Source organism: Micromys minutus (genome assembly GCF_963924665.1).
Source record: "Micromys minutus genome assembly, chromosome: 1".
Taxonomy (NCBI): domain Eukaryota; kingdom Metazoa; phylum Chordata; class Mammalia; order Rodentia; family Muridae; genus Micromys; species Micromys minutus.
Genome location: NC_137969.1, coordinates 106,721,878 through 106,742,294, shown reverse-complemented (window position 1 = coordinate 106,742,294; position 20,417 = coordinate 106,721,878). Strand labels below are relative to the sequence as shown.

Genomic DNA, 20,417 nt, shown 5'->3' with positions numbered 1-20,417 from the left:
TACTATTTCTCACAGTCACACTCTGCTGAAGACTAGACCTCAGATTACAATTAATCAACAGAAAGAGATGACAAGTATGAGCTATTTTCTGTAGAACTTGGAATAATGACAGCGATTATACTGGTTAGAGAAACAGTACTGATGTAATTGGTATTTATTCTGTGCAAACCACACACTAGGCATTGTTCTAAATGCACGGTGGCATTTAATCTTCAGCAGTCTGAGGAAGCCACTACTGTTCAACCTCCCCTCTACAGATGGGGAAACTGAGGCAGAGTGGCTATGTCACTTGCCCACGATACACACATCTAGTAATCAGTGGATGCAGGATGAACTTTGGGCAGCCTGGTCCCTGAACGTACTTTTGGGTACAAAACCTCTTCCCTTTCAATTTGTATAGCAAGAGATTTCCTACTGCATGTCAGAAGCCATCAGATCCTGCATATGGAGTCCCTCCTTTGTATAGGTTCCTCTTTGTTTCCCTGGAAAACTCCAACCTATCTGTCACCACTATGCTTTTTTTTCTCAGACTTTGCCAAAGCAACACAAAACACACACACACACACACACACACACACACACACACACACAGGCACGCACACACACATACTCCAGACAAACAGGGAGACTCTTCATCTACATTGCTCATATGTAAATAGCATCAGCTTTACAAAGGAATTTAAGGCAGGCTTTTCTGTTGATAGATCTGCTCTATTACACTGTGGCTTGAGGTTTACTAAAGACTGTATTGTCAGTGCTCCCTGACTTACAATGGGGTTAGCTCCAGATAAAGCTACTCTCAGTTGGAAACACCGTTGAATCAAGAATTCGGCTAACACACCAGCATCCCATCTCAGCCGCACAGCGTACTTCAGGGCGCTGGATGGATACCTCCCGTGAGCTGTGGTTTGTCATCATCTACTTAGCCTGGAGGTACGGAGACAGATTACACCTTGTCCCAGAAAAAGATCCAAAGTCAAAATCTAAAAAGTCCGGAGTTGAACCACTATCAAGGATTGAATGAATGTGCTTGAACATTTGGTGGCGTAGTGGTGGAGGCTGTGGTGCCCAGCTGGGGTCAAAGGGTGGGCCTGATTCCCTAGGGCTTCGGCCTTGAGGATTGAGTTCTGCCTCTGGTCCACTCTTTGCTTCCTGATCTACCCATCCCAAAGTCACCCAGCTCCCATAGTCTCAGCCACTCCGGTTGCTTCCCACCATGATGGGCTTTCAGCTGTGAGCACATATATAATTTTTCATCCCTTTAGTCACTTTAACTGGTTATAATCAAAGTGACAATACAGATACCTATTAATACATCTACCCTAAGCTGGGACCACCTGTCCATACAGGACACACAGGCGCTGTACCACTTGCGGAGGGGCAGGGCTACCGCAGCATTTACTTCAATGAACAACTGCAGACCGTCATTTGTCTTTCATCAGGTTTACTGAAGTTACAAAGTTACAAACACTTTAACCTTGTTTCAGAACCATTGATCCTTATAAGGCAAAAGGTGAGCCCTCCCCACCCCCCAAGCCCCACATTGCGAAACAAAGGAAGGTAAGTTAGCAGCCTGGCCACCTTACTTGTTAATGTTGCTGCCTTCTTTCAGCCGCTCGCCTGCAGCTCCTGTCTTCGACACCCTCTCGCTCCCCGCCAGGTCTACCAGGCTGACCTTGCTGACTTTCTCCCCAGAGTTCTAATGGTAGGAAGCAAGAGAGAAACAGCACACGTGAAGGAATACACACAGATACTGACGTATTTACTGATGCTGCGATCCACACCATCACAAAGCACTCGGGATCTTCACAGGTTCACAGTTATTTCTGCCAGCAAATTGTTTCCTACTAGACAAGTTTTAGATCTTTGTGTGTGTGTGTGTGTGTGTGTGTGTGTGTGTCCATGTTTATGTGTGTGAGTACCAAATAGTAACTCCAGTGATGACCCTCAGCTTCTACCTTGCTGAGCAGGGTCTGTCTGGTTCACAGCTGGAACCCAGGTTAGCTGGCCCAGAGGCTTCTGAGTATTCTTCTGCCTTGGCTCTCTCTCATTTCATTATTGGGGTGCTGGGGTTACAGAAGTTTGCATTGCCACATTGGACTTAACATGGGTCATGGGGAACCAAACTCGGGCTCCCATGTTAGTGTGGCATGAGCTTTACCCACTATGCAATCTTCAAATTTTAAGTCAAAATTTAAGAGGGTAAAGAAATCTAAATTTCTGCTCTGCAGCCGGGCAGAAGGTTTTTCCAGAACAGTCAGAAGTTTGGACTTCCAGGATAGTCAGAAGTTAGAGGTTTTATGGACCTAGGAGGAAACACCAGCACAGGAAGTTCCTTTGCATTTGGGTCAAATTCTGCCTTTTTCAGATATGGGACTTTAGGCAGAATGTTTCAGTTTCTTTGTAACATCTCACAGTGGCCATGAAGTCCATTTGATTGTTTTAAGGGAAATTTTAGTAAGAAACAACACATACTTAAAAGTTGTATGGAGATATCATCATAATAGTGAGGATTTTGCACATACAATCCATTTCTTTTTCCCCAGACACTCTCAAGAAGTAGAGGGTGGCCTTGAACTTCTGATCTTCCTGCCTCCAGGTTAAATGCGGCAGTGGAGAATCAAACCCAGGGCTTCATGCATGCTAGGCAAGTGCTCTACCAACTGAACCATATCCCAAGCCCTAAAAACTCCAACTGAAAAATGCCAGTAGAAAGACGGATGATGGTAACACAGGCCTCTAATCCCAGACTTCGGAAGAGGCAGGCAGAGCTCTGAGAGCCAGCCTGGTCCTTAGCCTCTGAATCAAACCATGACACACCTCCCTGTTTACACTCTGAGCTCCCCAACCTTGAAGGGTTCTGCCTTGTCCCTCACCCCGGACTGTAGGTCATACAGCGTCTGAGTGATGATGATGTTGAACACGGCGTGGGAACGACTGCTCTCCTCATTCATGTTGGTCGCTGCTACCGTTCGAGACTTGTTTCCCTCAGACATCAGCGACTCAATGTCCTAGAGGTAAAGGCCAAGAAAGCTCTATGAGTAAACACAGAGGTGCACCCCTCACACCCCAAGAATATGTCTACTCTGATCCTCCCATGCCTTGGCCATACCCTTCCATAGACAGACACTAGATACAGCTAGCCTCTTTTCCACACAGCATGGCTTGGGCCTCCTCCCCTCTCAGAGATTTTCTCTCTCTCTCTGCCCTAGTTCTTCTTGCCCCGTGAACATCCCATTTGCTCCTTCATAAGTTCCCAGAAGAGCAGACACTGGGCACGTCACACACTCAAAGACACTCGTCACCCATCTGTCACCCTGGTACGGCTGCCTGGCCCCTGCTATCTGTCTCCCTCTGTGAGCACTCTGCAAGAAAAGGGAACTTTCTCCATTATCTTGGTGCCTTCATTCCTAGGACGCACCTAGAACCACTGGGCCTCTATGAAATGTTTGGTGAACGAGCGCTATGAAAGGAACTCTCACACCAAGGTGCTGAAGTTCATGGAGGACATTTAAGATTCCCCACGGCAGCTCTCAGGTGAGAATGGAGTTTCCTCATAAGTGACTGCAGCTGCGGGGACTGAGCTCCATCACCATTAGCTGGGAAACAGACTCGGTCAACGCGCTGACTGAGCACCTTTGAATCAGGCTCATTCACGTCAGAGCCTCAGTGCATTTAAACCGCTATGCAAGCCCAACTCCAACTTGAGAAATACAGCACGTTGTCATTTAAATAGCTGCAGGCTGACCCTCACCTTCGTTTTAGCTTTACCAAGTCTCAAATGATAACGGGTAATGATAAGATTATCTCTTATACATCCTAATACAGAGTTCATTTATTCACTCTCTCGTTCATCTGCTTCTTCAGCAAAAGAACTAGAAGTCTGTGTTGTAAGGCTTCCAAGGTAATGACTGCAGAATTAACGGTAGGTCAATATGCCTGGGTATAAAAGTTAAGAACCGGGAAGGAAACAGATCAGTCTCTGAATAAAGCAGTGAATAAGAAAAAGAGGGAAACCAGCAGACCGAAGAGCCTTAGAAATCAAGGCAGGACCACTGCCTTCAAGAAGCGGGTTAGTTAACTACCAAATGCCAGGCAGGCTACCAGATTGTTCAGAAGGACATTGCTGGCTGGGGGAGGCATTTCTGTAGTAGCAAAAAGGAAACACTTAGCAACTTGAGATCGCTGGATCTTTTGGCCTCACTGTGAACTTTCAACACAAGGGGGCCAGGAGTGTAGTTGAAGGGCACTGTTCCTGGTTTTGCTGATCTGTGTGTAAGATGAGGGGCATCAATATGCCATCCCATGTCTACACGAAAACATGCTCACTATCAGATACTGATGTAGTACCTTTTTTTAAAAAATGAGGTTAAAAAAAATGACTCTTACCTCAAAGCTGGTGACGGCCAGTTGAGATAAACCATCGACATAAGGCCCCAGGACCTTATGCTCTCGAACTTTAAGGGACTGCCTGCTCCTACGGGAGGAGGAGGAAGAACCAAGTGAATAAATCTTACCACACTCAGAAGCGTTTCCTTTTCCTGACACACTTGGAAGTTCAGATTACACACTCAAAAGGATCTTTTAATGATCAGATGGTGCTTTAATGGCCACTTTACGTGGACTTGCAAAGCAGCATTTTGCAGGAGAAATGCCTTAGACTCTGATTTCAAAAATTGATACTGTTTTAAAATGTCTTTCTCTCCCAAGGATGAGGAAAACCAGCACCTAACTCAGGCTGGGCTCCCATGGTGGAGGGTGGATAAACCTACACATTCTTCATAAAGAACATCTTCAATCGCTTTTGATAATCTTTTTATTTATTGGGAATTCCAAACAATGTATTTGATCATACTCTTTTTCCCTCACCAGCTTCTCCCATATCCTCCCTACCAACCTGGCTTCATTTTTTTCCTCTCTCCCTTAGAGATTAAATTTTTCGAGCAAATACTGAACAATAATACAATATGTTTAACTTTGATTTACTTTTCCAAGTTTCACTGATTTATGTTGGCCCTGTTCTAACAATTTTATACAGTCAGGTGATAACTCAATTGTAGCCACTGATGTCTGATACTGAATTAGCTCTGCTGATGACAATATTGGGGCTCTAGTTAATGCGTGTGCCTGTGTATCTGTGTGTGTATGTGCCTCTGTCTCTGTCTGTGTGCACATGTCTATACATGTGTGTCCACACTAGTACAGATATGGAGGTCAGAGGGAAATGGGTTCTTCCCTTTTTACTACATGAGTCCCTGGGATCAAATTCAGGTTATTGGTGCCAACAGCAAGTCCCACGAACCATCTCGCCACTCCTTTAGGGATCTTGCGAATTTCAAATGGTTATCATTTATATGAGACCCATTTAATAGTTATCAGACCAAACGATTTAAAACTTGAAGCCATTAGATATTTTCTGTACTACAGGTGCCATCTTTTTATAGCACATGGTATTTAAACGTCTTTCAAAGAGTTAATGTCTGGGTGTCCCAGATGTGGGTAATCCCGGTGCTTCTGAAACACCTGGCAACATTTCAGAAGCATTTTCAGGTGTACTGTTTCATCTTACTTTTGAAGATGAGACGCCAATGCAACTACAGTAACTCTGCTGGACTCCGACTGGCCAGTCCGATCTTCAAGGCAGCTACTGTAACTCATTCAGCCCTGCAGTGGGCTGGCTCACTCTTACCAACCAGATTCTGTACAGCTCGGCAGCACAGCAGGCATTCAACCTAGTCCTTTAAGCTGATATTGGGAATTCTTGTATGCTGTTGTCACCCAAGCTAACGGAGTAGGTGCCTCCTCCTGTGACTCACTCCTGTCCCCAGAAAAATCCTCTAGAAACTCCTGCCCCTGTTTCCTGGGAAGCCTGAGAATAAGCACCCGAGCAGCCCTACACGGAGACACAAAGCCTTCACACAACGAGAAAGGCACAGCGTTTGATCATGCAACAAAATGTGAACATACCGCATTATTAACCCCTACATAAAGATATGCTGGTGCTGTTTGCACAAGGTTAAACATTGTACAATGATGAATGTTACAGAAGAGAAAGAGAATGGTGAATTTAAATTTTCTAGGACCAACAGGGAAGGGGATAAGAATCCAGGGGGAACATAGAAAAAGATTAGACATTGGCTAGATTCCACCTACTAAGGCAAGTGGGTGTGTAGACGGGGTTGGTCTTATTGCTCTTCACACCTGACAAGTGTTCTTTCGCATAAACAGTTGATAATTCTTTAAACACCAATGTTTCAGTGACTGGGGGAGGGGCGTTCCTGATGCCTATAACGTTATTGTTAAAGCTCTTTGCTTTCATTTGGGACCACGGGGCTGAAAAGCGGGCAGACATGTTACATAGCCCACAACTGCTAAAACAACGGGAAAGCATTTAATGACGAAGCAAAGTGTTCATCAAGTTACACAGGAAATTCTGGATATGTAACTGTTATTTATGAAGTAGCTTGAAGACATGTGTCCACATGTGGCGTGTCTGAAGCACAGCAGGGTGACACACCCAAGTGTTAACCAGGGTGACTGTTGAGTGGCAGGGCTAAAGGCCAGCTTCATCATTGGTTTTAAATCAATGCAAAGCTTGACTGGAAAAGATGAATTTATAACTCAAACTCACCTGGTTTTTAATCACCTAGTTTTTTGTTTTGTTTCATTTGTTTAGATTTTTCAAGGCAGGGTTTCTCTGTGTAGCCCTGGCTGTCCTGGATCTCATTTTGTAGACCAGGCTAGACTCGAACTCACAGATCAGCCTGCCCCTGCCTCTCAAGTGGTGTGATTAAAGGTGTGTGCCTTCAACACCCATGGTCCTTATGAAAGACATAGTTGCCTAGGTTTCTCCTGTGTCTCTCGAATCATTCTAATGAGAGCGGAGCTCAAGTCAGGAAAGATCCTTAAAGAGTTCCCTGCATGCTCCCAACACATAACCGGGGAAGGAATGATGGCCACAACCCTCCTGCCACTTTACCTCTAATCTAGAGTTTCCAAAATAATTGCAAGGACCAATGTGCAGTTACCATCACAAATTTCTGTTTCTCTGAGACAGGGTCTCACTACATAACCCTGGCCTGGAACTCATTATGCAGCCTGGACAGCCTCAGACAGGTGGCGACCTTCCTCTGAGTGCTCTCTGAGTGCTGGGATTAGAGGCATACATTATATCACTCCATTCTATAATTATTATTTACCTTATCGTATGTGTATGGGTATTTTGTCTGAACGCATGTCTATGTACCATGTGTGTGCAGTACCCACAGATGACAGAAGGGGGCGACAGATCCTTCAGGAACAGAAGTCTAGATGATTATCAGCCACCTTGTAGATGCTAGGGATGAAACCTGGATCTTCTGGAAGAGCAGCCAGCGTTCCTAACCACTGAGCTATCTCTCAGCTCCTATAACTTCATTTTAATGACCTGTCCTGGTAATAAAAAATGCCAGTAGTAAAAACATCTTTTCACATGGTGATAACGGCATACAACTGGCTTTGGGAAGCTCCTTGTTTTTAGAACATAAACCAACATCAGAGCAGTGACTGATGGCCCAAATATGTAGATAGCCTGGTCATTTTAATTCTGAGATCACTTAAAATTCCTCTTTCTAATTTTAAGCTTTATCTCAGGACGCTCACTTACCCTTTGGGGTCCAAGAGGTCCCGAACCTTCTCATTATAAATTTCCATGTATGATACTTCGACTTTAAAGGTCTGTGACTCATTTTGCTCCAGGGAGATCCTTTGGAACAGAGCACAGCAGAGCCTTGGGATCAGGCCTAGCTGCTCTGCATGGCCCATCATGGAGAAGGACTTTCCAGAGCCTGGAAAAGAGCAAGGCAGGGGTGTGAGGGCAGGAGAGAAAGCAAACGAGATGCTTCAGCAACTCAAGGTGCTCCTGCTCTACGGCCAAGGACACACAGGAAAAATGGGGTACATTTGGACCTCAAAGCCAGATCCCTCAACAACAGTTACTCACCACACTAGAACCCCTCCCTGGCCCATTAGGATCAAATGAGTCTCTAGAGACGCAATCACTAAAAATGCACTGCAGGAAAGCAAGCGAGGTAAAATCCCACCCACTCACTATGTAGTGCGGGAAGAGCTGTGCACGAATGGATGTGTGCATAGATGTGTGCACTATGAATGTGTGCATGTGTGGCGAGCAGAGGCAGCTTCAGTTGTTACTCCTTTTCTACCACCCTTGTTATTTGAGGCAGGGTCTCTTTGGCCCTGGAGCTTGCCAGGTACATGCAGAGTGACCGGCCTGTGAGCCCCAGGGATCTGCCTGACTCTGCCTCTGACGCACAGGGCTGCAGGCGCATGCCACCCTGCCAGCTTCTCCGTACGGGTTCTAGAGATGAAAGCAGTGACGTCTACACGCCTGCACGGCCAGCCTCTTACAAGATAAGCAGTTTCTTCAGTTCTTGAAAGAGTTTTACTAGCTATGGTGGTCTGAATGTGCTTGACCTATGGAGTGGTGTGGCCTTGGAGGAAGTGTGTCACTGTGGGGGTGAACTCTTAGGCCTTTCTCTTAACCAGGTGGAACCAGGCGGGAGCCAGTCTTCTGTTTGTCTTTGAAACAAGATGTAGCCTGTCTGACCCTGCCATGTTCCCACCCCGATGATAATGGACTGAATCTCTGAACCTGTAAGCCAGCCCCAATTAAATGTTGTCCTTTATAAGAATTGCCTTGGTCATGGTGTCTGTGCACAGCAGTAAAACCCTAACACTAGGACACACATTGCATACAGAGTAAAATCCCAGTGTCACTAAGACAAGCAGCTGGACATTTTTGTGCTAAATTACCTGTATTCTCTTCCTGGGTTCTTGCAGCCATGTAGGAGGCAGCATTATTAGGAATCATTTACCTCTACTCTGAAAGAATAGCTCAGAGCGGTAATAGTTGGGCCCCAGCTGTATCTGGATTTGCCCGGTTTGCTCTACCTGCCTCGTGTTAGAATAATATTGTATTGATCCTGCCAAAACATTTATTCCAGGAAACAGATGATTGCTTTTCAAGTTCAAACACAGGTTAAAAACTATAATTTAGGGAAATGATGTTTAATAGTACAGAACTAGCCACACTCATTAACACTGAGATTAGGCAATTCCCAGAACTGATGTATTTCCAAAAAGTAGGATCGCTGATTACTTCAGTCATTTCAGCCCAAGATGTCAGGAGAATTTTTTTTGCATTTCTCAAACTCCCCCAGCCTTTCAAATGTTAGGAAATTATATATATATATATATATATATATATATATATATATATACACACACACATATATGTGTGTGTATATATGTATACGTGTGTATATATATGTGTATATGTATATGTGTGCATATATATGAGATACAGATATAGCTCAGCGGTATACAGTCCATGCTTGGCACATGAAGGTCCTGGGTTCAATCCATAGACATATTATATATATATATATATATATATATATATATATATATATATATATATATATATATTAGAGATACAGATATAGCTCAGCAGTATACAGTCCATGCTTGGCACATGAAGGTCCTGGGTTCAATGCACAGCACCGCAAAACAAACAAACAAACAAAGAACAACAAAGACAAGGAAAAATAATTTATTTAGTTTTTTAATTTAAGCAGTGGGGTTAAATCCAGGACTTTGCACATGTTAGGCAAGCACTTGTCTACTGAACTATATCCTTTCAGACACTCGCTTACGATCATCAGCTGCAGTGAAAGCAACATCTCACCTGTCTGGCCATATGCAAAAATACAAGCATTGTATCCCTGAAAGGCTTTCTCAAGAATTCCTTCACCGAGGCACTTGAAAACAACTTCTTGACCTAGAAAACAAGACAAACATGTAAGACTTATAGGTTTCACGTGCATGTGTCTGTATCCACAGAAGCCAAAAGAGGATGTCAGATTCCCTGGAGCTAAAGTTACATGTGGGTATGGTCCTTAGAGCAGAAAGCCCCTTAACTGCTGAGCCATCTAGTGCCCAAACAGATATTTAAAAGTAAGGTAAAAGGGGTGGTTTGTGTTGAGATGTGTGTGTTTTTATATAAAAAGAGATGTATCATTATTTAGCGTGCATGTATGCGTGTATGGATACATGTGCAGTTCCTTCTGAGGCCAGAAGAGGGCACTGTATCCCCTGGAACTTAAGTCACAGACAGTTGTGAGCCACTGTGTGGATTCTGAGAACTGAGCCTGGGTCCTCGGCAAGAGCAGCAAGTGGTCTTAATGGCTGAGATATTGGGAAGCCCTCTCCTGATGTATAATTACTAATAACCTCTTAGTCTCCTCCTCTCAAAATTTACTACCCAGCCATACACAAGAGCTCGACAAATGTAGTTTCTGTAGATGCCTTGTTGCCCATGTTGATCTCAACCTCACAATTCCCAGTGACCCCCCAAAGCCAGCCTGCTCAGCAGTTCAGACTGTAGGCAGGGATAACCACAGCTGGCTTGCAATTTCAGTTTTGTTCCTAAACTACTGCTGAATAGCTGGATAAATTCACGATTCTATATTGCTGCTTCTTTGACCTTCCTTGGGGGACTATAATTTCTTCTCCATTGTTAGCAGACTGTACAAAGGCATTGTCAAAGTCGGTTTCCTTTTCTTCTTTAGAAATTGTATCTAAATGGCACTTAATATGGACTGTCTTGTCTCCCCATCTGGGTTCAGTTTTCAAGTAGCGAGAACCCCAAGTACATTTCCTTATGTCCGCCTGGGCAAGTTGTTTTACGTGGTCAACTGCTGGAAAACTGCTCACTGGTGGTGGTGACAATGGCTAATACTGACGACTGCCAGTCAGTATGACAGGCTCTAGAATCGCCTAGGCAACAGGCATCTGGGCGTGCCTTTGAGGGATTGTCCGGATTAAATTGTCTATGAGGAAGGCCTTGAATGTGGGCAGGAAAATCCCATAGGCTGGCATCTGCCCTAAAGGGAATAAAAAAGAGAAAAGGAGCTAAGCAGAACCACTCACCGCTCTCTCCTTCCTGACTACCAGCACAGTGTGGCCAGGGCCGTCTTTCTCCTGCCGCCATGCTTCCCCTGCCCTGCCGGGATGGAGCTCCTTTGGAATTCTGAGCCAAAAGGACCCCTTCCTTCCTCAACCTGCTTTGGCCAGGGTACTTGATCAGGACAATAGAAAAAGTAACCAAGATGTTGCCATTCAATTCCCAGGTGCAGGGCATCTGTGCTTCCAAAGGAGGACAAAGGCAAATTCTCTTTCACTAACTCTTGCTGTATCTCAGCTCCTGGGGTTTCTACAGTGAACTACTCTATCACGGAGTGGGACGGAATGTAGTTATGACATGTTTAGTAAACACTCAAGGTGGCATGCACTGATTATCACATTGATTATCGAACAACAAAGAGAATTACATTATACATCCTTCCCTGTGTTCCTGTAGCTACCAGAACATTCTCTCTCACAGCATCTGCAGGCAATAGTGGCTCATGTACCACCTCCAGCCCTGAGATGAGCACGCTCTGATGTCAGAGATGACAATCTTATTATCTCTGTAATCCTAGTGCCTAGGATAAAATGCTTAATAGATATCTGTTGAAAGATTGAGTCAGTTCAATTGCTTTGTCCTCCGTATATTTGAAAATCTCTTCATACTCAAACAGAACAAACTGCAAGCTATTGGGGGCACGTTTCTCTTTGGAGGGGAGTTGGGCAGCATTTCAGCACCACCCTACGGTGCATCAAGACTTCAGGATAAGACTCATCGAAACCTACCAACAAGACACAAGAGCTGATACTTCAACCATGAGGCTGCCAAAAAGTGAAATTTCTGGCAATGTCAAATATTGCTGAGCTGTAGGGGCTTATGTGTAAATGCATTTACACACAAACACATAAAGCAAATGTTTTCATGTATTTCTGGAAAGAAATGTTTTTCCTCCTTTCTATCCTTAAATAACGATACTAAGATGCAACTAGAAAAATGATAAAATAGAAAAACTACTGTGAAGTTTATGTGTTTTCAGAAATCTACAACAAGGTTCCTTGAGAGACTGGAATACAATTTATTATAACTTCACTTCCCAAAGACAAAAATAATGAATATTTCCTTCATCCATGTGACCATTTTTTTAAAAAAACCTTTTATTTAATATATAGTTTCAACATTGTGTGTGCTCATTCGTATGAGTGTGTGAGTGTGTGTGTGTGTATGTGTGTGTATAAGTGTGTGTGTGTATAAATGTGTGTATAAGTGTGTGTGTGTGTGTGTATACATGTGTAAGTGTGTGTGTGTGTGTGTGTGTGTGTGTGTGCAGGGAGGTAAACTTTCAGGAGTCAGCCTTCTTCCTCTACCCTGTGGGACTGGAGATCAGACTCAGATATCCAGACTTGGCAGCAAGCACCTTTACTCACTGAGCCATCTCACTAGCCCTTGTGTTCACACTGAACTACTGTCACAGACAGTGATGCAGGCATCCCCCTGTAGACATTTCCTTTCCCTTTCATTCCCTGACACCTGCAGGGAGTCCCCAAATTAAACTGCTGGGTTTTCAGATCCACACTCGAGGCCTTCTCTCTGATACCTGCCATTGCTGCGTTCGGACTGTGTCAAGAGGTAAGAAGGCCCCATTTTGTTAACTCCCTTTTCTTTTCTTTCTTTTTCTGCTTTATGAAAAATTTATTGCAACACTCCAACCACGCATTACTTTTTTTCCCCTTTCAACATCTTGCTCTGCAGCTTTCTTCGCCCTTTTTGCTCGGATGCCAAAGAGCCAGGCATTGGCACGGGGCCATGCGAAGATTGGCAAAAGCCTTGAAGTTCTTCTGTGACGACTCTGGCCTTTTCCTTTTTATACACATTCCCGGTGGGCATCACAGGTCCTGTTAGCTGGGTAGCCAGTGGAAGTTCTTGAGCAGAACTGTCTCCCTTCTTGGAGCAGAAGGCTTCCTGAGGAAAGCATGAGCGTTGGTCCGCAGTGATTCCGTGGATCTGTTTTATCTCCTAGGGTCCACAGAGGTGCCAATGGTGAGAGCCATTTTCTGGTGGATACCAGCCACCCTGAGTTCCTCCAGGCTGAAATCTCTGCCAGCCCGGACCTTGGTGTGGTCTCTAACCGTAGTGTACCTCACGACCGGCCTGGTGGGGATGGACGCAGGACGAGGGGCCGAGCGGCCCACTTTTGCCTGCTGGATGTTGCGTCTGTGGACCTTGCATTGACTATCATGAAACAGTTTTGATATTTTATATTCAAACAGTAAAAGTCTCGGCTAGACGGAAGCAGTGAGACTGCTCTGTGATAGATAGCCCAGCAGGTAACTGAGCATTTTACCATCTGATGACCCCTCGTTGTCCCCTGAGACCTTCATGGTGAGAACTGACTCCCTTACAGGCTGTCCTCTGACCCCTTTGCCCTCTACATTCACACACACACACACAATGTGATCAAATAAAATCTTTTTTGTTTTTTGAGCCAGATAACCCTGGCTGTCATGGAACTCGCTCTGTAAACCATACTGGCCTCGAACTCAGAGATCCGCCTGCCTCTGACTCCCTAGTGCTGGGATTAAAGGTGCGCACTCACCACCACTGCCCAGCCCTAAAAGCAAAACTTGTAATCCCCAAATTCTTTCTCTTCCCTTTACAGGTTTTGCTCACACTTTCCACATCCAGATCACAAAGGAGTTTGTTCACACTTTCTTTCAGTTGTGAGCCCTGCCTCTCATGGGCCGAGTGGATGTGGGAAGACCCCATGTCTTCAAGTAGCAAACGGTGAGCGCTCTTCCACCTGACTAGGATGTCAGGACGGTCACGGAGCCTGGGATGGTTTTAGTCATTATCTACAACGAGTATCATCTTGTCTTTAGTTTGGTGCAGAGAAGGAAGTCACAGATAACCACTGTTCCTTCTGCCTTTGCAAGGGTTGTGTGTGCAGCTTCCAAGTTTTAGGAATGAGAGAGAGAGAGTTAAAAAGGACAACGGGCAGCGCTCCTGAGAAAGGAGTTGTGTATTGCCAGGTTTTTTCCTAGCTCTCTTCGTGGTCCCTGTGATAAATGTAAGGGGGAAGTTTTTCTCATGAGAGGGAGAGAGACGGGGTGGGGGGGGGGGAGAAGGGAGGGAGAGAGAGAGAGAACAGTCACATACTCACATACACTTACCTACCTGGGGATGGCAAGAATTGAAAGCAGAAAATAATTTAGGTCAGAGCATGCTAAGGCACAGGATCCAGGCTAGGCAAACCAGTCCCCGCTCTTCCAAAACATTAGGGCAGACCATTGCAGAGGGAAGGACACACTATAATGGGCAGCGTCAGTAAAATGGTGAATGGGACCAATTCTATGGACATCTCATTATTTTTCCCACCCTGAGGCTCTGTGAACGAGTAAGCTCTGAGCCACAGTTACACTCAACCAATTCCTTGTTCGTGACCATCAGGGAACCACTATTACAGGAAGAATACGGTGGAAGTAGCCAAGATCCAAACAGATAAGCATCCACGTGGCAGGTCCTGCTCTTATCTACAGCAGTCTCTACAGGCGGGGCAGGGATTCGCTTCGCTCTGTCTTAGAGCACTGGACATCCCAAAGACACACACAAAGGCCCATGGTTGACCCAGATGAATGAAGGTCTTTCTTTCCCCTCTGCAGTACTGGGGACTAAACATGGGGTCTAACATGCTAGGTAAGTGCTCAACCACCGAGCTCCATCCCCAGCTGTGAGGCTTTTTAGTTAAAAAAAAAAAACAAAAAACAAAAAACAAAAAAGAACAAAACAAAACAAAATTCTGTCTTGTCGGCTTCCATATTTTTAAAAACCTAACAGCCTTTCTCAGCCTAGGAAAGAATGACTTATCCACTGCTTTGGAACCTTGGCTCATAAAAAAAAAAAAAAAAAAAAAAAAAAGCAGCTGCATGGTGGGAACTGGGGAATTCAAACACTGCCTGGACAGATCTCATAAAAGATGCAATATCCCCACCCTGAATGCTTCCCAATTACAGTTTACGGTTTACACTCAAGCAGCAAGGAGTGTTGTTTGTCTAGGCAAAAGCCTACAGGGAAGTTCAGAAGTCCTGTGGGAAACAGGAGGATCCATGGGTATTTGTTCTCAACCCAGACAAACAGACCAAAGCCACAACACTGTCAAACCCAAGAGGCCTGTGGCTTAGCAGAAGCAGAGTCAGGGAGGCATCTGTGGAGATGCCAGTTTCACACGCCCACTGTGGTGAGTCCACAGGGCATGCCGCAGCTGACCTCGCTGTTAATAAGTGTGGCCAAGACGCCAATTTCCTTCAGAGTTTATAATCACATCTCCTATGGCCATGCAGACAAGTTATAAAACACAGGCATGCCCAGTGAGACCTGTAACACAACGTCAGGGCAGTAACAGGAGTGCCTGTGTGGGATTTCTGCAAGCTGAGTCACAGTCTGAGTCACCCAACACTGAGTCACATATGATACAGATCTTTGAAAATCCAACACCATTGGGTCTCCATATGTGGGCATCGCCTGACCCCTCGGGAGCAGCAGTAATGGCCTCCTGTCACTGTCTTTACAATTCAGGGTCCTGATAGCAAAGCACTAAAGGAGACAACCAGGGACAGGGACAAGGCCTACTGAACAGACAAGATGGGCTGGGGCCTGGAAAGTAGAAGAAGGAAGAGAAAGAGGGTATGGTCCGTGTGGTTTATAATCCTCATTTAATAAGGCACCACCACTGGCACATCGGAGTGGATAGAACACTTAAGCAGGGTGCAGCACGGTGCACATGAACTTACATGAACAGAATATTCTTCTACACGGGACAGTATAGTATCTAAGATTGGAACAGTGTTATAGCTTAGGTCTTTAATGTCCCCAAAGTCCCACGATTAGTGTCCAGGGTAGTACTAGTAGGAGGTAGAACAATCTTTTGAAAGTAGGAACATAAGTGTGTGTGGGGGTCCTTGGATTATTGGGGGTTTGCATGAAGAGGATTTGGAACCCCAGTTTTTCCCTCTTTACTTCTTAGCCTCGAGGTTCAAAGTTTCATTACACCTTAAAATTCAGTCATTATATAATGGATTTTTTTTTTTTTTTCTTTCTCAGTGCCAAAGCAATGGGGCCAAGCAGCCATGAATTGGAGCCATCAAAGCTTTTCTGGCTGTGTAAGTTTTGATCTTCAGCTCCCTGTAGCTATGGAAGCTAACCAATACGAACACAACCCAAGATCTAATTGCTCCATTAAGCCCTTCTTTTTCTTCATCTTTTCCTCTGGAGTTGGGGTGGCAGGAGCTAAGCTGTGTGTTTGTGAGCTGCAATTCCCAGGCCTGGCTCTTTATGAAGGTACTTTCTCCTCTACACAGGGCTGACAGCCACAGTCATTTTGATGAGTCTGGGCCTGGCAGGGGTCCAGCTCCGAGTCAGATCACCTGGATGGTACAAGAACAGACAGGTCTGGCTTGCATACCTCAAAGGGAGAAGAAGGCCTTATTTGGATGAGGTTTAAGCAAATGCCTTCCTCAGAGGCCTTTGGCGTGGGGAGTGCTGCTCACAAAATTTTTCACATACGGGGTCTTCAGGCCTTATTTAAGTTGAACGAACCCCAACTCTAGTTCAGATAAAGGTGCAAATTTTAATTTCTAATCATCTCCAGAAGTTGACCATGAAGAAACCCGGTGAAGAGGACTTGAGAAACTGGGCCATGAAGTGACAGTAAACCTCAGGCCATTTTCCACTGTGGCATCCAAGTGCTATCAGAGCTGTGGTCCAGGGAGTGTCACTTGCACCAAAGCAGGGAGTGACTTACCTAGACAATGTTTCCAACCAGGGGCCACTGCTAGGGCTGGCATGAGCTGGCTCTTTTTGTTGTTGTTATTGCTGGATAAAGTGGCTGACTCATAGGGAAGGCGGGCAAGGAGAAAAGAAAGGAAGCTGGACTGGGAAGGCTGTCTGCACATGAACGGCTGCTGACAAAGAAGCGTCCCTTGGCTCTGACAGCACTTTACAACTCTCTCCAATAAGGTAGCAGACTCAAGCCTCTGTCCCTTCCAGAGCTCTTGGCTACGGTGGTCGTGGGGAAATGTGCAGACAAAGCTTGGTCAAGCACATGGACTCAGGAGTTTGGACAATTCGAGCACTAACTCCGGGCTCTGCTCTATTCCAGGGCTTCTTAACAGAACCACTCGAGGGCTCAAGGAGATGAGATGTGTTCAGGACACGAGTCAAATCTATATATCATCAATAGGATGTGTCACTGACCTACATCGGTCACGGCTTTCACATCTAAAGGGTAGCAGGACCTCCCCAAACCTCTATGTGAAACAGAGACAACAGTATTTCCTCTCTATGTCCTGTCATTATATCTGCCCTCTACACATAAAAGGCTTAGCACCAGGCTGGGGAGGGATGTGGCACATAGACTGTATGTGTACCTCGGTTACTGTTATCTGCTCCCTGAACACAGCTCAGCTAAGTCAAACTGTGTTTCTGGGTCAGAAACAGGAATCATGAAAAAGGTGGGGTGGGGTGGGTGGGAGAGGCGTGGCTGGGGCTCAGTCAGAGTAGTGTGTGTCCAGTGTGCACAACATCATGGGTCCGGGCTCCAGTAAGGGTGAGCCCTGTCATGGTGGTGTACGGTGATAACCCAGCACTTAACGGGGTGGAAGCAGGAGGGTTAAAAGTTCAACGTCATCCTCAGCTTCAAACACAGCAAGCTGGAAGTCAGCCTGGGATATACAAGACCCTGTCCCCAAATTAAAAAGGGACCCGGGGGTGGGGTTGACATGAGGTAAGAAAAAGACACATGTCTATTAAACATACACTATAAATGTAAATATACATATGTATCTACTTTAAAGTTCGTAAAATTAGCTTGCTTGTTTATACTTTGGGGATCTTTACCAATCAAATTTTCCCTAACTGGACTGCTCGCGCCTGTCCAGTTCCTGAGATTCACAAACATCAATTACCTGAGTTGATACAGGCCCGCCCGCTGCAGGCCAGATCCCCCCAGCTTATACCAGCCAAGGTCTGTTTTATAAAGTCAGTTGTACTGGGTTCCAAGACGGTTTATGTCAAATGGATGTCTTTGTGCTTATATACTTTAATTAAACAAATGTGAAGGAGAGTGCTTGGGCCATTAAGATAGCTCAGCAGATAAAGGTGCTTACTGCCAAAGCCCAACAACCTGAGTCCCGCTTAGTGTAAGGAGAAACATGACTCCAGCAAGCTGTTCTCTGATATATACACATGTGTAATATTCTATATTATGTAACTATAATCCTGTATTATATATATTATGACATATATAATATAAAATATATAAGTATATATATATATTCCCTCTCTACCCCAATCTCCCTCTCTTCCTTTTTTATTTTTAATGAAAAAATTAAAAAGAATTCCTGATTTTAAGGAGACTTAGAAGACTCAGTAACTGATAAAGTGGGGTCACTAGAATAGTCACATGTGTGAGACAGTTTATAAAATACTGTAAAGGAGGGGAAAAAAATCAACCCTGGAAAGAGTTTCTGCTGAGCTTTTCATCTGGTTAGTGGCTTTCAGAACAGCAGGCAACCTGTACAATGCAGACCGTCCTTAACGATGGCTGAATAGCCATCATCAGTGCTCCTGCTGACTGCGTGAAGAACTGTTAGCGTTTTATGTAATGGCTAATAACTATCAGCTGTTTCCTGGATGCACAGAACTTTCTAAGAGTCTCAATTCCTCCTCAGATTCCTGACAAGGAAGTACTGGCAAGATTACCTAACTGAGCCCAAGAAACCCAACCCCAAGATCCAGGGCCTTCTCAAAGTAATTTCTAAGAGTACACTTCAACAGTCAAATATGTATGCCTATGTACTTTAAAACCTGTTCATATTGTGCCATTCTGCCGACAATTTGGTTCTAAGTTGGCAATCAATAGCTTTTAGAATGTTGGTTTTGGTGCACACAGGCTCTGTCATCTTGCTTCCCTTAAACAATGTGAAATTAATCATTTCCACCTCTGACCACATAAGCCCTGCAAGATGGGAACAGAATCAAACATGGCCTCCAGCTCCACCCTACATCTCAGCCCTCCGCCTGGAGGTGAGCCTGTATCCTCACACAGCATGAACCACACGGAAGATCAGGAGTCAGCAGTAAATCTTTTCTTCCAGGTTGTGTGGTACCCACAAATGCCCAAGAACACATGGTTTCAGCAAATTTGAGCAAAATGCCATATGGTAAGGCATATTACATAATCTCTACGCCAATGTTCAGAATCTCCCAAGCTAAGGAATATGACCTCCATTGTCCCCCACACATACCACCACCTGACTGCTACTCTTTCTTTCCTTTAAAAAATATTGTTATTTTTATTTATGTAGTGTGTGTGTGTGAGAGAGAGAGAGAGAGAGAGAGAGAGAGAGAGAGAGAGAGAGAGATGCTCCCTGAAGAGGCCAGGGAATACCAGATCCCTTGGAACTGAAGTCACAGGAAATTGTGAGTCACCCATGTGGATTCTGGGAACCAAATACAGGTCCCCTGGAAGAACAGCAAGTGTTCTTAACCACTGAGCCATCCCTCCAGGCCCCAGACTGCTCTTGCTATCTGCAGTAAGACTTAAAGCTGAACATGCAGGAAACAAATAGCAAAGCTCGTAGAAACCACTTACTGACTGGCAGGGCTCATTTTAGGAAATGAGATTTTTTTTTTTTAAATCTATTGATTCCCTATCAAGAAGGTCTTAATTACCACTAGCATGATGCAATCATTTACTCAGTCAGTCACTTTCTCGTCCTGTAATGAGATCTCTGTGTGGCTGAATGCTGAGGTTGGGGAAGAAGTGGGTTTATACCAAGGGCGCAGGTTCGAGGTCTCTAACCCTCTATCAACTTGTCTGCCCCACCCCCCACTTAGTCCCACCACAAAGACTTTTGCTTCTGACTCAAAAATACCTGCCAGACATTATGGTACCAAAATACCAAGAGGGTAAAAGAAGGAAGAGCTTCTTCAAGTGCACAGCGCTCTAAAGCTTGCTTTGCTTCCGTGCAATACAAATGGCTGAACAATCGAGGCTTTGATGCGTCAAAGACGCCGCTACAGCTGTGCTGCCCGCACAAAATGGCCGATTCAGCTTTCCGAGAGCCGTGGCTGCAGTTCATCCTTCCACAGATGAGGGAAAAGGTTATCTTTATCTCACCAAAGCCTAGTAGCCTGTGGCAAAACCAGGTGCCATAAATCCCAGCCTGGCTCAGTTTTTTTTTTTTTTTTTTTTTTTTTGTCAACAGACTGATGCGCCCACGGTCCTGACACAGTGAGACAATGAGACATCTGAGGACACATTTTATGGGACCGGTACTAGGTGAAAGGCTTCAGTGACACACACACACCAACAGTGCGAAAGTGGGGGCCAAGGAATTAGAGTCCCATTGTCCGACGTAAGCTCTCACATTCTTTAAGTGCTCTACGCCCAAGCCCT

General features: G+C 45.0%; 1 protein-coding gene and 1 pseudogene across 10 annotated transcripts in view; both read right to left on the bottom strand.

Moving 5' to 3' along the window:
• The window catches only part of KIF13A (kinesin family member 13A), a 173,482-nt gene that overhangs the window by 72,354 nt on the left and 80,711 nt on the right, over positions 1-20,417 (bottom strand). For all 9 annotated transcript variants that reach the window (XM_080927983.1, XM_080927987.1, XM_080927981.1 and 6 more), the window contains exons 5-9: positions 9,746-9,838; positions 7,646-7,826; positions 4,390-4,477; positions 2,877-3,011; positions 1,587-1,699 (exon numbers count right to left, since the gene is read on the bottom strand). In XM_080927983.1, the coding sequence (XP_080784109.1) occupies positions 1,587-1,699; positions 2,877-3,011; positions 4,390-4,477; positions 7,646-7,826; positions 9,746-9,838 (610 nt within the window). The remainder of the gene's footprint in view (positions 1-1,586; positions 1,700-2,876; positions 3,012-4,389; positions 4,478-7,645; positions 7,827-9,745; positions 9,839-20,417) is intronic.
• Positions 10,837-20,100, bottom strand: LOC308436372 (large ribosomal subunit protein eL13-like; annotated as a pseudogene). Its single transcript has 4 exons — positions 19,994-20,100; positions 12,674-13,195; positions 11,712-11,747; positions 10,837-10,943 (listed from the first exon to the last, which is right to left on the bottom strand). The product of its transcript is annotated as a large ribosomal subunit protein eL13-like (transcript).